Here is a 17,942-nt window from a genome sequence, read left to right on the forward strand (position 1 = left end):
ATTCTTGTCTTTCTTACTGTTTGCGTGGTGTTTGTGCTTGTTTCTGAGACTGATCTGCGTAATAATGCTTTAATGTTTGAAATTAAATGGATTATTTAGTATTCAATTCTGCATGTATTTGTAGCTTAGTCCTTTTCTTTTAATACAGATAGTTTTAGTTTTTCATTATTATTATTTGAAGTGCAATACAATACAATGTCAAAACTGTAGAGGAAAGAGACTAAAATAAATGTGGTTCAGTATCTGGTTGACTTAAAAGTATATTTGCTTTTTAAACATGTTTCTTAGACTATTATATTTATAATTATCTGTTAAAAAATAGAACCGATGTGGAATGGTGTGTGTGTGTGTGTGTGTGTGTGTGTGTGTAGGGGAAGCTATATAGCCGCTAGAATTAAATATTAATGAGTGCATTTTCTTTGTAGATTGAATTTTTTCCCATTTCCTCCCTGCTCTGCACTCATCTTAATAACTCACACACACACACGTTTATAGTGGTATTTTCCATTGATTGTTTTTAAATTGAGCTAATTATATTGGCTCTAAATATAACCCTCACACAAACCTTTTCAGTTCCGAGAAATGCCGTATGAAACAGCAGAAATGGAAAAGGGACGTCCTCATACATATTGAAATGTAATCACAGGCCTCCATTCAGTCGTGCATAAGTCCAAAAAACATCTTTATTTGTTTTATTTATTTAGACTCCTCAAACCCACACATCTGAATTTGCAGTGCATCTTTAATAAACTCTTTGTTATGAATAAGATGATGCAAAAACTCAAACCAAAGTGAGACGACCGTACAGAGACACTGGAGGCTGTGTGTTTCTGCTGCGCTGGTTTAGGTTTGGGCCACCACTGTTCTTCAGAAAGCGTATCGATTGCCTTCTTTGTTCGTTTATTAGCTCTCATCCTGAGCTTATGCATTTTAAACAGGCTTGACTGACTGCGTAATAAAGGTTTAATGATTAATGATGGCACAACCCCAATGAAAATAAAGATGTGTGAGTAAAACACTGAAGTGAATTAAACTAACAGGTCAGGCTATTCTGTTTCTTCAACCCCTATAATATTGAGACAGACCTGTTATTTATTGATATTTTCTACTATTCAACATGAACTAAAATAAAAAGTCAAGGGTCAAGAGGCCAACTAATGGGTCCTGCACACTGTGCGATTTTTTTTTTTTCAAAATCCTTTGCGAATGTCCCTTATCAGACTGTACGAACATGATCCCCGATGTAAGCCATGTCACACTGTAAGATCTCAGTTGGCATTAATGTCAGACTGCACGATAGTTAAGGCGCGCTAAAAACGGACGCGCACAAGAAAACTCACCCGGAGTTTTATATCATCAAAGAAAGACGCGTTCGGTGACGGTGAGCTGCATTACACGCGGGACTGAAATGCTGGCTACAAAGAAATCTCTAGCTCTCGTTTTGGTCATAGTTTGTCTTGGAAAACCGAGATATTTGACTGTTGTCGTAGGAGAAGTCACACTACAGGATTGTGCGCCAAATCTTCTGACACTGCCAGAATTTCTCTGAGGTAAAATTTGATCGCAGCGCTCATTAATCGGCTGCCGGTGAACATGTCAAACTAACGACCAAAGACGTCAGATTTTAGCCTAGGATCTGAGGAATCTTTTAGGATTTGCTAAATTTGTCTCAGACAGCCAAATCATGAGCAAAATCACACAGTGTGCACCTGGCTTAAGATGCAAACACTGATCACCATAATGGTGACTTCAAATGAAACAGTCTATCATTGTCTCAACACGCCTTTGCATGTATTTGTATTAACAACCTACAACTATGAGTAAAACATACTTCAGATACATAGGTCAATCAGTTTACACACACAAACATATTGCCTTGGTTTAACCTTGGTTAAGGTTACTTTTTGCATCCGAATTTGAGTATTTTGAACTCAACTTATTTGTGTTTTACCAATTAGACTTTACGTTTTCAACTCTTTCACTCTTAAGTAATACCAACACAACTCTCCTCATAAACTCAACTCAAACACTCAGTGTACAAGAAATATAACTCAATTGAGTAAGAAGTAAGAATTGTGACTTTATATCACGTCATTGCAATTGTGAGAAAAAAAGTCAGAAATCTGAGATAAAAAGTCGCAATTACTCTTATTTTTTTTATTTAGTGGTGGAAAAGGGCTTCCATACTGAGATGCCAGAAAGAACAGAGCAAACATCAACAGTATAAGCGTATCCATTAAAACAGAAAGTCAGCTGGAAAAGACACCATTCAGTTTTATCCACTTTTCCTCAATGATTGTGTTGATTTTTAATGGAAGAGCTAGAAGACTGAACATGAGAATCCAAAGTATCTCAATGCAAAAGAGTTTTGTTTCCAAGGGGATGTGAATGTGTTGACAATGCAAGAGCAAATCCTTCGACACTGCTGTGTTTGTTGTTTAAGTGTGTTGATGCCAGCGGATTTAGTTTCAGTCTTGCTGCTTTAGTCTGATTGTGTATGTTTGTCTGTCTGTCCTGCCCTAATGGTGTCCATTAGAACAGCAACATGAATGCGATTATGAACTTTTAAAACTGAGAGCAAAACACTTCCTATATCTTCTGTTGTTGAAGCTCTATAGGTCACTGAACATATGCATTTGGCTAAATCATATACAGCTATATTTACTTTGGCCGGTTTAGCTCATGTTGCTTTGGATTAATGGTAATTCATTCACACACAAAAATGTCTGATGGATCGTTTTGGTTTCATTAAGATACTACATGAAATATCCTACCCAGATAGGAAGCCACTAACAAAACAACATTAAATCAGTGTTAATGTGTCAATGTTAACTGCACTGAATCAACATCACGTTTGTACCGGTGTTGTAATGTTAGTTTAACATCATGCTTGTACTCTCAGAAAATAAAACACAACTACAACTAAAGCCACACCGCCTGAAATCAACTGAAGATAAGAGACAACTAATCTCTCAAGATCTCAGCAGAAGCTCTTATTGAGGATTAACAGAGATTTAAATGTTGATGTTTTATTGAACATGTTTGGTCACCATTATGGAGATCAGGGTTTCCTGTAGTTCGGCAGTTTGACTCGGCTTTTTATCTGAGTTTGTGGTCTTTGTAATAGTTATAACAGCACATGCTTTGTTGCAAAGAAAGCCAGAAACAAAGATGATAATCTGATATAGTTTGTATCATCATAAAGTAGATTAATATATGTCCTAACAACTTCCTTACCACAGATCAGACATTCTGAATATGGATTTGATTGTGGCTCAATGGTGGCTTGCTATCTGGGTTGTTATCTTGTATTGGATTACTTGATGTATGTGTGTCTCAGAGAGGCTTCTGAATTACTGTCTGTGGTACTGGTAAACCCAGTCCTGCTTCATTTGCATACGGTTTGGGCAGACACATTTTATGCAAATGTTCATCACGTGAGACCAGTCGATTGGCTGGACTGCGCTGCCTCACATGCTCACGCTCCTACATGCAAATCTGTTTACCCAAATGAAGGATTTGAGAACATTTCCACATCAACTGATCATTCAATCTTCCTAGACAAGTATGGGTTGTGAGAACAGCAAAGAAGGATGTGAGAACTGCAAGGACAATTGCAATAATGAATGCACATGCCTCTGTCATCAATATTACCAATGCACCGTGCTGGACGTGTGTGAGATGTGTGAAATATCATGTTACGAAAGTTTTTCTGGATGTGATATTGTGGAAGTGTGTATACAGTGTTGTTCTGACAGGTGAGTAGCGCTGCTTTAAGCTATTGTTTGCTTACCTTACTACAATCTGAACCTTATTTCATTTTTTTCCAATCTGTGAAAATTATCAACAAAAAAAAAAAAAAAAAAAAAGAAATTATATATATATATATATATATATATATATATATATATATATATATATATATATATATATATATATATATATATATATATATAAAATGAAAGCTAAATGTGTCCAAATATGCTTATGTTGGGACTAAGTGGCCCTTTCAAGAGTCACCTTAGTGGCACAATATGTACAATTTTTGGATTAAAATATCTAAAACCCACTAGAGCAATGTTATATATGTTGACTTTTACTTATTATCCCAAATGTTTGCAACAATGTTTAAATCGAATCACTGTTATACAGCTCTGGATAAAATAAGAGACCACTTAACATTCAGAAATCAATGTTAAGCGGCCTCTTAATTTTATCCAGAGCTGTATATTATATATTAATATTGAGTCTAACCATTGAGCCCATGTACCCTTTAAGCCCAAGTTCAACTCTGAAGTCAAATTTTAACAAAAAGTCATCTTTTATGCTACTCATTATTTTACCCCGTCCAGTGATTTGTTACTTCCTTGACATTTTTTTATTATTATTATTGCGTATCAATCACGTTTGGCAATGTTGAGTTAATGTTGTTTTGCTATTCATTTACAAATAAATACATCATTAATTGTTTTGTAGAGAGGATTATTTCCAGAAATTAACTTTTTTTAATAGATGGCCTTAAATGGCACAGCGCCACAAAACACATTAGCCAACACAAGCTAACCTTAAACGAAAGACAAGACATTTGTCAATGTGGGCACAATGGAAATTACTATAATGCTTTACATGCATGGAGCTTCAGACCACCAGGCTTGTCTCCCCCTGACTTGGATAAAAAAAAACGAACCCTTAAAGGTCCCGTTCTCCGCATGTTTTCGAAGCCTTGATTGTGTTTACAGTGTGCAATATAACATGAGTTCATGTTTCGCGTGTAAAAAAAAACACGGTATTTTTCACACAATTTACTTATCTGTACAGCGCTGTTTCCTCTGTCCTAAAAACGGCCTGATGATTTCCTTGTTCTATGAAGTCCCTCCTTCAGAAACAGGTAACGAGTTCTGATTGGGCCAGCGCTTCCCGCGCTGTGATTGGACAGCAGCTTAGCGCACTTTGCCCGGAAAGCTCCCGCCTCTTACCATAACGGGGCAATGCAAGCGCTGAATGCGCGCTCTTCTCCACGTGGGAGAGCAACGAGACCACGCCCCCTATTTTGCGTGTTCTTGTGGGCGGAGCTTTAGTCAACAAACGGTTCTAGTGACGTCATTACAGCAGGAAGTGCAGCGGTGTAGTCCAAACGCATCGGCCGAACTTACATACTGTGCCTTTAAGAAACCTGCTTCTTGGTCAAGAGAACCAATACAAGAAGAAATATGGGGCTACTGAGCAAAAACTATTTCTTTCTTTATAATTACTATATCTTTATAATTATCAGTTTGCCTATAATAAAATGACCTAAACATGTTTATGTATGTGTATGTGCGTGTATATATATAAAATGTATGTTAATACTCTATAATTTTTTTTGTCCTAAGCGTTTAATCTGTCCGGAGTAAAAGGACTTCTGGAGACGATGGATCAGTCTGGAATGGTGAACATCACCCAACATGAAGCCAAGCCAATTCTAAAATAAATATTAAGATGAATTTGGTGTTAATAATGTAATGATTGTTCATCTGTTTAATGAGCTGACGGAAATCAGTTTTTGGCGAGTTAGATATAGTCATTGTGCAGCATGTCAGTGTGTTTACCAGCACTTTAAAAGTGTGATTTCTGTCAGAAATAAATCATTTGTCAACTCAGCTTAAATTATAATAGTCAATTGTTTTGGTGAAGTGGGACAACCTAAATAATGTGATTGTGCCCTTGTTTGTCCATTCCAGTTTAAAAATGTTACTATACAACATGATTTAACATTTTTAAATCATTTATTTGGAATACTTTAGTGAAGACCAAGCTGTCCTGCTCTGACCAGCTGAGGGTGATGGTGTTCAAGGGTTTGTATGGATTTATTTGAACTTATGAAAGCCCAAAGACCTTTGATAAATCTTGATATGAACTATTTTAACAGGACAGCTGTTCTTGGCTGGTTATAATCTCTTCCCGCCATATTGGATTGTTGCGGTTTGCTATTGGTCGATATTATGTGAGTGATAGGTTGTCCCACCCTCATGCCAGTAAACAACTCATCAGAGAGAGTGAAGAGATGTTGCTGCAAGAGGGAGGGCAAGTTATTTACAAAGCACATCCATTTTACAACAACTCCGCAAAAAATGCTATTCTTAATTAGTCATTTTATCTTGTTTCTAGTCTAAATATCTTTAGGGTGCTTTCACACCTGCCTCTTTAGTTTGGTTGAATCGTACTAGAGTTCGTTTCCCTCTTTGGTGCGGTTCGTTTGGTCAGGTGTGAAAGCAGCAATCGCACTCGGGTGCGCACCAAAAGCGGACCAAACAAGCGGACCGAGACCTTGGAGAGCTGGTCTCGGTACGCTTACAAACAAACTCTGGAGCGGTTCGTTTGTGGTGAGAACGTGATCCGACCTCGAACAGAACCAACTGCAAAAGTACTGATCATTTTTGGACTAAACCAGCTGCCATAGTTAGCTGTGCTGACATTGTGTGCATGACATTATTACCTGATAGTTTGTTGGAAATATTATCGGGAAGATGAGCATGTCAGTTAAAAATAATTAATGCACGCCTCCGCTTGAAGTGACGAGTGATGCGCGCTCACCGGTTGTGGTGCATTAGAACGTTGTTTTCACGCCGCATCCGCGCTTCATTATAGAAATGTTTTGTTTGCATACTGTGGTAAATACACACAGTGTAGTAGATTATGGCCAGGGACAAAACCAGCCTGCAGTCATCTCTCCATAGTGTTATAGTTCGCTGGCTTTTCCTCTTCTGTTGGAATTTTCCCATATGTAAATTCTGACCAATCGAAAAGCAGTTTAGGAAATAGGCCATGGCCAATGAGAAACCAAAACGCAGGCACGTGACAACATCCACATCGGATGTTGTCACGTGCCTGCGTTTTGGTTCGTTTCAAATGGTTCGGACCAAAGGAACCAAAAAAGCTGAAAAATGCAACAATGTATAATAGTTTGCCCTTGGTTCGGACCAAATGAACCGAACTAGAGATGTGCAAGCACCCATAATCAAGATGCATTTACTATATAAGTGAAACGACATAAGATATTTTGGTAACACTTTACAATACGGGTGCACTAATATGCATTCATTCATGCTTAATTAACGCACAGATAATCATGAGTTAATGTATTACTAAAGGTGAACTAACCCATTTATTAATGATTACTGCATCAGCAACTAATGAAGATTCATCACGATTAATAGATTAAGTCATAATTAAATTGTTATTAGTTAAATGTCATAATGTATTAACTCCTTAATAACATATTATATTAACTAATAATGTAAATTAATGTGTTAATTCCCACCAGGGGTCAAAGCCATGCATTTCAACTTCCAGTCGTCTGCTTTAATTAATCATTAGCTAATGATTTATAAAGGTCTCATTATGTTCTGACTTTACTTGTTGGGGCACATGACTATTAACTAATCCAGAATTAATTCAAAACTCATAACCATAATTACATATTACTTAATAAGTTAGTTAATAGTCATGTGCCCCAACAAGTAAAGTCAGAACATAATGACACCTTTATAAATCATTAGCTAATGATTAATTAAAGCAGACGACTGGAGGTTGAAATGCATGGCTTTGACCCGTTGTGGTAATAAGCACATACATTTACATTATTAGTTAATATAATATGATTATTTTTATAATTTTTTTATTATTTTTATACAGAATATTTGTATTCTATTATAATTAAGAACAATTTAACGAGTATGCAATAGATGATACATTTCCTTTAATCAAGAATATCACTGTATTATATTTATCTATGAGGTACATCCTTCTGTGAGGAGCTTATTCTGGAGTACAGAGAGGCCGATGTACTGATCTCTGTATTCTTCAGTTCGGCTTTCCTCTCTTGTGGGCCAGTATTCAACCCAGGTCTGCTCTCCAAAGATGTACTGCAGACTAAAACAACAGAAAACACATGCAAAACATAACATAAACGACTATTAAGGGACATTAAATACACAAATGTGACGCTAATGTGCACTTGATATTTTACCCATGTTTGATTTAGGCAAGGCAAGGCAAGTTTATTTGTATAGCACATTTCATACCCAATGGCAATTCAAAGTGCTTTACATAGAAATTAATTAAAATAGTGGTAACAAATGCATGAGAAAAAAGAATACCATATGGACAAATAAGAAATTAAAAACGATAGTTAAAACAGTTGTAAAGATAATAATAATAATAATAATAATAATAATAATAATAATAAGTAATATACTTTAATAAATAAAATAAAATAAAATGGGCAAATCCACAATAATGGTCTGATATAAAAATAAAACATTCTTCAGTTTACAGCCTACATACATGTACCATCTTTATTAGAGCACCTCTCATTCATTTCTTTCTCAAACACGTTCATAACATCCATTTTGATCACTCTTCCCTGATTTTTACTCAGGAACCTTCTTGTTAAACCCTTTCTCACTCATCATACCCTCCACAGATTTACACATACTCAAACCTTATTGTCAAACTTACTATTTCCATCAAACCCAGTTTTCACTCGTCATATTCAACTCAAAAGAACATATAAAATAAACAATAACCAGAGATAAGAACAAAGGTAAACTAAAACAATTATAAAAAGAATAAAGAGATAAGATAAGGTGCAATCAGTCGGACATACAGTGCTCAGACCTCATTCAGTAAATGCGCAGCTGAACAGATGTGTTTTGAGTCTGGATTTGAATGTGGCTACTGTTGGAGCACATCTGATCTGTTCAGGAAGCTGGTTCCAACTGCGGCTGGCATAATAGCTAAAGGCAGACTCTCCTTGCTTTGAGTGAACTCTAAGTGGCAGCAGCGTTCTGTATGAGCTGCAGCTGTCTAATGGTCTTTTTGGGAAGGCCGGTGAGAAGGCCATAACAATAGTCCACCCTACTGGTGATGAAAGCATGAGCCAGTTTCTCTAAGTCTTGCCTGGAGACAAAGCATCTAATTCTTGCAATATTTTTCAGATGATAGTAAGCTGATTTAGTTATTGCTTTGACATGACTACTGAAACTCAGGTCTGACTCCAAAATCACTCCAAGATTCCTGACTTGATTTTTTGTTATCAGGCCTTTAGCCTCAAGATATGCGTTCACCTTGAGAATTTCATCTTTGTTTCCAAATGTAGTGATTTCGGTTTTGTCTTTGTTTAAAGGGTTACTTCAGCGATTAGCATATGGCTTTTTATCAGTAGAAACCCTGGAGTATATTCAAATGATCGTGCTCCCCCCTCTTATATCCCCCTGAGACGAGAGATTTATGCATTTTATTTCTGGAAAATTTCCTCTTGTGACGCAAATTGACGATATTTGCATCACGAGAGGAATGATTGCCCAGAGCCTAAAGACTACAGCCAGCAGAGGGAGCCATTTCCGCATGTTTTCAACTCGTGCATGGGGAATGGAGATCACACTTACAGCACAGCTCAGCTACAGGCGTTAATTTAAACGGATGCTAAGCAATGTAAGTGTTTTAACTTCTCAAATTAATTTCTATGAAAGTTAAGCATCCAAAGGCATGAACTGAAAACGCGTTGTGAATGTAATTTGCGAATGTGGTCGCGATTACCTCAGCTCTCATCACTAGAGCTCATTTATGATGTTAAATGTAATCTGACTCCTAATCTGAGTCGGCTGTGAGACTCACGCGGCAACTCGATCGTTATATTGAACACACACGTTCAGTATTTAATTGTACTTTCTGAAATCAGTCACTGTAATCCAGTAGCGGTGACATTGGGAATGGCCTCACAGGGCAGCGAAGCATTCTGGGAATTGTAGTCTTTCATCCCCATGAGACAAAAATACATTTTCTGTCTTTTCTCAGTCTAGAAAGCACCAAATTCAAAAATAATTTCACATTTCTACTACATTAATGACCCAGTTTAAATACAGATTCATCTTCCCAGCACTGAAGTACCCCTTTAACTGAAGATAGTTTTGGCACATCCAGTTGTTAACTTCATCAATGCATTTGCACAGGGAGTCAGTGGGGCTGTAGTCATTAGGTGACAGTGCTAAGTAGAGCTGGGTGTCATCAGCGTAGCTGTGGTAAGCAATATTGTAAATTTGAAAAATGTAGTTTTCACTGGCTTAACAAAGGACTCGTACAGCAACCTTATGTGAATTAAATCAGACTTTCCACCAATTGTGAGGCAAATTAGTGTCAGAGCGATAAACTGGATAAAAACAGAATCCTGTAAGAAACGCAAACACTTACCTTCCTCCGAGGTTTGGCAGGTCAGTAGATTTGCCCATGATGAGGTACGTCTTGCCTTCTACCAATCCCAAATGTTCTCTGCAACTGGGACGAGCCAAAAATTGTCTGACTTTCCCCTCAACCTCCTCATCAGTGCCTACACAGCAAAAAACAATTATTATAATTATTTTAGTTATCTCCAGAGTTTATTTGACTCCACACTTAAGAGATAGGTAATGAGATAATTAACTGATTAATTGAGTGATGATTAGGGTTGGGTATTGTTTTTTTTTTTTACAATACCAGTGCCAAACCGGGAATTTTAAAACGGTACCGGTGTCTGAACCAATACTTAAAAAAATAAATAAATGAAAGGGAGCCACAAAACGACAGTGGATGATATTAAAGAATGGCTTTTTATTAAAAAAAATTGTTTTAATTCTTTAAATTTAACAATTTATTAAAAGTTTAAAGTATACTTAAATATATAAATAGATACAAAACACAATTTACATAACAAATTCACAGTAAAGGCTAAAGCCACTGAACCCAACTGCAATAGGCCTAATTTAACACTAAATAACAGTTACAGCACTAATAGCAGCAGTCGTCTGTATTCTTGGTATCCCACATACCCGCTTCAAGGTTCAGTTTTTTGAAATATGACCATATTCTCTGGCTAAATATTTGATTCTAATATATGACTCCGATCAAGTAATGACAACATCAAAACATAACCAACACCCAACAATCAGCTTTTCTCATGGCTTGTCTGGCTGTTAAAACAGCCAAAACAAAATCTAATGGTATAAAGTCAAGGGTCAAGAGCCCAAGTAAAGCAAACACTGATCACCATAATGGTGACTTAAGAATCGTGATGTTCTCATTTGGTGATTCTGCTTGTTAACATCAGGTATCTTCAATAATGGTCAATCATCACTCAATTAATCAGATAATTATCTTATTAACTTTAACACTGCTTCAAGTGTTACTTTAAAACTCTTATTAGAATTATTGCATTTGTAAATACTGTCAAATGTGGTTTGTGATAAATCTGGCGAGTGCTGTGCCTACGCTAAATTTTGAATATTTAAATGAGAAAAGATAACCCAGTAACACGGCTGGCCTAAATGATCGCACAACCAGGAGATTATAAGAGCCAAGTTTTTGTGCTGCCGCTGTGCAGTAAAATACACTTTAATTATCTTATTAACTTTAACACTGCTTCAGTGTTACTTTAAAACTCTTATTTTAACACTTTAACACTCTTGAGTGTGGTCTCACATATATTCTCAGGAGAGTTAATTTAACACTGGAGTTTTTGCTGTGTAATGTAAATGTAGCTACATCAAGCTAACCTCATTAACTATTTCAAATATTCATAATTAATCATAATGGATAATCACGAGTTATGAATACTTATTAATATTTATCCTTTGAGCTAATTTTCTACATTTGTTTTGAGATGTTTAGAGTTTATCTGAATATGCTCTTCGTTGTTGAGATTCATATGCTGATCCTGGATGTGTGTATGTGTAAAAGCACAATCTCATGCTGTAACGTCACAGGGCTGCTATAAACAATAATGTAAAATGAACACATCAGTGATAGGATCAGAGATTGGGTTCAGAAATATCTCAGTTCACCAGGTCAACTATATAATTGGGGTTAGTCTACTTATTAAAAGAGAGGAAATACTGAAGTAGATTGACGTACAATGCCCTATTTTACTGTCATGAGTGAACATTAAAATATGACCATGGGTAGAAAAAAAACGGAGTTAAGGGGACCTTATTAAAGGGTTAATTCAGTGATTTAGCATTAAGCTTTGTATTTAAACTGGGTCATTCATGTATTAAAAATGTGAAATTATTTTTGAATTTGGTGCCTTCTAGACTGAGAAAAGACAGAAAAGAATTTTTTGTCTGATAGGGAAGACAGACAACTACTCCCAGAATGGAATCGATCGCGTAATCCACAAGGAAATGAGAGCGTCCTCTCCCGAACAATGGTTAGCCGGCTTCTTTTATCGGATGTGACAGTCAGCTGTCTGCCCCCATGACGTCAGGGGGATTCCCTGGATCTCCCGTCTCAAGTGAGTAAAAACGGGAACACAAACACATTTTCGGGCAATATATGACAGGGGAAAATACATATACAAAGCAGCTGTCAATGTTACAATGTTACTATCGAAACATAATCAACACCTAAAGATTTTTTGTGGCTGATTATACGCTGTAAAAAATAAATACAAAAAATTCTCCAATGGAAAATTTTCAAGTGACTGATCACATCTACATTTTTCAGTTGGCAGAATTGAAATTCTGTGAATTGATGCAATTAAATTAACAGAAATTCAATTCGGCCAACTGAAAAATGTAGATGTGATCAGTCACTTGAAAATTTTCCATTGGAGACCTTAATAATATGAAATATATATATATGGCTGTCAATAGATAACTGTTTATTTTCGCAATTAATCACACACTTATCATGAAAAAATTATAAACACAAATCAGTCGTAAATAAAGGGTCAAGAGCCCAACTAATGCAAACACATTGCCATAATAGTGACTTATAATGGCTAAATTATAAAGATGTATATAAAGATGTAGATTATGGTCACTCATAATAAGGCGTTATGTGCTTTATGAGTTATAATAATATATTGATATACAAGCAAATAGTTAACTGTGTTTTGCGCGCGTGAGTTATTATTGCCATTGGCAACTGACAAACAGCGACAAACTCCGAGAAAGAAAATACAGGGCATCTGCCAGAAGAAGTCCTCCACCGCGCTAGCGTTCGCACTCGCTCGCACCACCTGTAGGCTATATCGCAATGTGTGAACGTGTTCATGTGATTGGCTTATAAGTTAACAATCCCCCACGTGGGGTGCGTTCTTGTGATTGGCTAAAACAAGGGCGATATCTGATTGGTTGCTGATCATTCCCTGTTTAAAAAGGGCATTTGTGTGCCGAGCCAAGTCAAGGGAGTCTCCAAATTCACACACAAATGCAGTGAAGTTCCCAGACCACAAGCAGTTTGTAAATCAAGGTATATTTGTGTGTGCATCAGAAATACATTTCTGAATCTTGCCCTGTGCATTTCTGAATCTTCAGCGCATTTTTAAATTTTCTTTGAATTTCTGAATTGTGTGTGTATTTATGAATGTTATGTGTATTTATGAATTGTGTGTGTATTTATGAATTTTGTGTGCATTTGTGAATCTTCTGTGCTTTTTAAATTTTGTCTGTGCATTTGTGAATTTTTTGTGCATTTGTGTATCCTGTGTGTGCATTTATGAATCATGTGCGTGCATATGTGAATGTAGTGTGTGTATTTATCTTTATTGAGACTGATTTAGCTCCATATTCTTCAGAGTTACTTTAACACTTGAGTGTGGAGTCAAATAAACTGTGGAGAGAGTTAATTTAACACTGGGTTTTTTGCTGCGTACAGGACAGAACAGGAAACAGTTCTACCGGGATGTCCAAACGTCAGCCACAGTTCAAGAGTTACATGCTCTAAAAACATATTTCAATGTACTTTGATGGACACTCAGGGATAATGAACCGTACCTTCTTTCAGCACCTGGACCATCTCCATGTGATAGATGTCAGAGTCCCGTGCCAGATCCATCCTCACCACTTTGACTTTATAAACTGTCAAACATACGTGTTATATTGTTTTCAGCATCAGCTGTGAGATTAGATAGAGGAGTCAATGACTGAGGGAGGAGAACATGTTTACCATAATCTGTGCCATATTCACAGGCTTTATCCAAACGCTCCTGCTCTCTGACCTGATGTATGCAAAAGATAATGTTCAATTTCCTGTAAAAAAGAATACTTATACTATAGAATTATATAGCACATTTCCTTAAAGGGCCTATTCCGGAGTTGAGAGATGCCGATGTACTGATCCTTGTATTCTCGCTTTAGGCTTTCCTCTCTTGTGGGCCAGTATTTAATCCAGGTCTGCTCTCCAAAAATGTATTTCAGACTAAAACAACAGAAAACACATGCAAAACATGTCATTGGACATTAAATACACAAATGTGACGCTAACATGCACTTGATATATTTACCCGTGTTTGATTTAGTTTTCACTGGTCTAACAAATGACTCGTACAGCAATTTTTTGTGAATTAAATCAGACTTTCCTCGCAATTAGTGACAGAGCTCTAGATAATAAATCACACTTGTCTGTATGATGTGTGTTGCATCCAAAATTTAGGCTGTGTGTCCTGTGCAAAAGCTGAATCCTGTATGTAGTGCAAACTCTATGTAGTGATCAGCAGGAGTCCCCTTTCATCTGCCACGATGAAAAGCACAGGACTCTAAGGCCCCGTCCACACAGCCTATTGTTATTTTATTGTGATATTTTGTGGTAACGTGTGGTTCACACGGAGACACGTAACATGTATATGTAAAAATTGTGTACTGTATCAGCTTTTCGTCCACACAGATCTGTTTTAGGAGCCTGAAAACGGTACTTTTTTAAAACTGGTCCCAGAGTTGTTAAATCTGAAACTGCTTTTCCGTGTGTATAGACAATACGTATATTTTGTGAAGCGGTGATGTCATCACACCATTTACCATAGAGTAAAGACTATAAAGGATACAGCTATGCATGAGCATATCAATATTACATCATATAATTACTGTATCTGCATTATTGTAAATGTTGGGATAGGTGTAGGTGTTAATAAAACACAATATGGTAAGTAGCAAATATATTTATTGTTATTTATTGTGATATATTAACACAGTGCTTTATAACTGTTCAGGGATTGCGGTCCCTTTAAGATGTTCTAAAGTGTGTTGACGTAGGACGTAGGTTAACGGGAGGCTGGTAGAAGTGTCCCGTTTGTTTGGGTTTTAATAAACGACACTCACGTGCTCAACATGAGAAGTTGTCGCTTGTTCTTCACAGCAATAGTCTGCTGGACATATCCAGAGAAACGACACTACCATGACCACGAATGGCGCCACTCTTGAACTCTCTGAATTCTGGGAAACGTCGGCTACGTCATGGTTCGCTCAGACCGAAGCGCCATTCGTGTTGCGCGAGATCGCCGCTAATACAACTAAATACTACTATGTTGTGTCAGTTCATGGAAATACAACAGCAACCAGAGTGGTGAGCCTGCTTACAAATCCTCCAGCAACTGACAAGAATACAGCACTCAAAGCCAACGTTGAAAACGTTTGAACTGTCAGATGCTGAGAGAGCCAGCAGGCTTTTCTCCCTTCAAGGACTGGCTGACACGAAACCGTCCGAAATCATGGATCGTATGCTGGATCTTTTAGGTGAGGTCTTTTCCTGCTTCAGCTGCCTTCTCAAGTGAGAGGTGCAGTAGGTTACACCACAATCACTGACACGGAGGCTGATAAGTTTTTCCTGATGGGACACTTTTTTTTTCCTGTGCACATCGGGGGGTGAAATGCTGTTTCATGCATACTGAGCTTTTTACACTGTTAAAGACTTGGACTTTTCCCATCCTAAACATAGACAAAGTTTCAAAAACGAATGTTGGACGTTTGATGGAGTATTTCTGTGTTAAAAATACTCCTTCCGGTTTCTCACAAGTTTCGGAGAGTTTTTTTCGAGTATGGGTCTACTTGACGTTAAATTGATCGGAAGGTCCTTGTATGGGCCGTACGGGCTCTTCTCCCGGTAGGGTGCGCGCGCGTGTGACTAGAGCGAGTCGCGAGAGAGGAAATGCACGGCCATAAACACTGCTCAGTTGCAGATCCAGTCGATCCAGGCACCGTGCTCCACTTTATTCCTATGGGAGACTTCAACGCTTCAGCACAGCATTCCGGGAAGGCAGCGCTGCATTTGAACCGATTTGAACGCAGAAATGACGGGAAGCTTCACAACATCGCATCAGTCGCGATGCAAAAGTGGATCTCCACCGTTCACTGCTGTCAGGACTTCACCAAATCATACCAAAGAAGTGTGTTATTGACGGAGCGGTCCCAGCGATAAAGGTTCAGTCCTGCTTTGAAAGCAGCCGGTGAGTAAAACTGCTTCAAATGTCTGTGATGTTGGCTCGTCGCGTGAGTAAACATCAGTAAACAACACGATCGCGTGCTTCGTCATTCAAATGCGCTAACGGACTCTATTGTTGTTCTATGTACACTAGTCTGACATGCAAAACCATTTTGCTTGCTACTGCTAAGGTTTAATCACATACAATAGTCCATAAACCAAATCATGTCCTTATAAACTGTGAGTAAACACACACAAATATTGACAGGCCACCAAATACAGTACATACCACAGAGACGGACATCCTGCTGTTGCCGTTTCTCCTGTTCAATTTATTTCAGCCTCCGAATGATTCTGGAGCATTATCTGTGATAGCCATGAGTTTCTCCACGCTTGAGGACGTCACCGCTTTGCGCGCTTGTCATTCTTTAGCTCCGTCCACACGATACGCCTCCAGGCGCTCGTTTTTTTCCGAAAAGACTCGGTACAGCCCATATTTTTTTTATAAATATAATAAAACTAAAGACTTTTCTGAGATATGAAGGATTCAATACTACTCTATAGGTACTCAAGATTGACATTGTCACGGTTCATGGATTCCCTGTCTCACTCTTGGGTGCGTGTTGAATGTAGGTGAGGGCGGAGCCTGGGATTGGCTCATCACGCACCTGTGGCTGATCACCTGCACCAGCTGCAACTCATCACCTTCACCCTATTTAGTCTCTCTGTTTCTCTCTTGTCTTTGTCAGAGCGTTGTTGGATGTTTCCCCTTGTGTCTCCGTGTTGGTTGTCGTTTCCCCCTTCCGTGAAACGCTGGATCCCTTCCCGGATTACCTGTACCGACCTCCCGAGTCACAGCTGCTCACAGCCTGCCCGTGTCGCCAACAGAGCCTCTCTCACTGCTCTGTCTTATCCGGACTTCTTCAGTGTTCTGAGTTTTGACTTCTGTGACACTATCCGTCAAATAAACTAATTACTTGCTTTTGAATCCTGCCTCTGTGAATCCGTTACAGAACGCTCTGACCAACCATGGATTCAGCGAGTCTCAACGCCCTACTGACCAGCAGCAACGAGAGACTGGACCAGCAGGAGGCGAACTTAACTGCCACAGGACAGGCAGTACACACTTTGGTGGCACGGGTGGCCGAGCTGACCCAACAGATGCAACAACTCGTCGGTCCCACTGTGCCCGACCCACCGCCGACCCCCCACACACCATCCGCATCGCGGCAACCGGAACCACGTCTGCCTACCCCTGAGAGTTATGCCGGTGAGAGCAATTATTGCAGAGCCTTCCTTACCAAGTGTTCCTTGTTTTTCGCTCTTCAACCGCAGACTTTCAACACGGAGAGATCCAAGGTGGCATTCGTCCTCACCCTGCTCTCCGGACGAGCCGCACTTTGGGGAACGGCGGTGTGGGAAAATCAACATCCTTGCAGCTCCTCGTTCCAGACGCTGGCGGCGGAGATGAGAAGGGTGTTTGACCGAGCGGTAACCGGAAGAGAAGCGGCACGTCAACTCGCAGAGCTCCGTCAAGGTAACCGCTCGGTCTCGGATTATTCCATCGAGTTCCGCACCCTGGCCGCCGAGTGCAAGTGGAACGAGGAGGCACAGTGGGACATGTTCCTGCATGGGCTGGCTGACCGCATCCAGAAAGAGATTTTCATGATCGACCTTCCGGAGAAGATTGACGGACTGATCGAACTGGCGTTGAGGGTGGACGCTCGTCTGAG

At 38.7% G+C, this 17,942-nt stretch overlaps 1 protein-coding gene across 2 annotated transcripts in view; it reads right to left on the reverse strand.

Moving 5' to 3' along the window:
• Positions 1-7,723: 7,723 nt before the first annotated feature.
• LOC137072758 (complement C3-like) overlaps positions 7,724-17,942 on the reverse strand; it is an 83,904-nt gene continuing 73,685 nt past the window's right edge. Inside the window, exons 40-44 of one of the 2 annotated variants that reach the window (XM_067440680.1) lie at positions 14,090-14,214; positions 13,963-14,013; positions 13,791-13,874; positions 10,231-10,366; positions 7,724-7,911 (exon numbers count right to left, since the gene is read on the reverse strand). In XM_067440680.1, coding sequence (XP_067296781.1) covers positions 7,770-7,911; positions 10,231-10,366; positions 13,791-13,874; positions 13,963-14,013; positions 14,090-14,214 — 538 coding nt within the window. In that variant the 3' untranslated portion in view covers positions 7,724-7,769. Of the gene's footprint in view, positions 7,912-10,230; positions 10,367-13,790; positions 13,875-13,962; positions 14,015-14,089; positions 14,215-17,942 lie in introns of both variants that reach the window. The other variant, XM_067440681.1, reaches the window with a different exon arrangement.

Source organism: Pseudorasbora parva, chromosome 4 (assembly GCF_024679245.1).
Source record: "Pseudorasbora parva isolate DD20220531a chromosome 4, ASM2467924v1, whole genome shotgun sequence".
Taxonomy (NCBI): domain Eukaryota; kingdom Metazoa; phylum Chordata; class Actinopteri; order Cypriniformes; family Gobionidae; genus Pseudorasbora; species Pseudorasbora parva.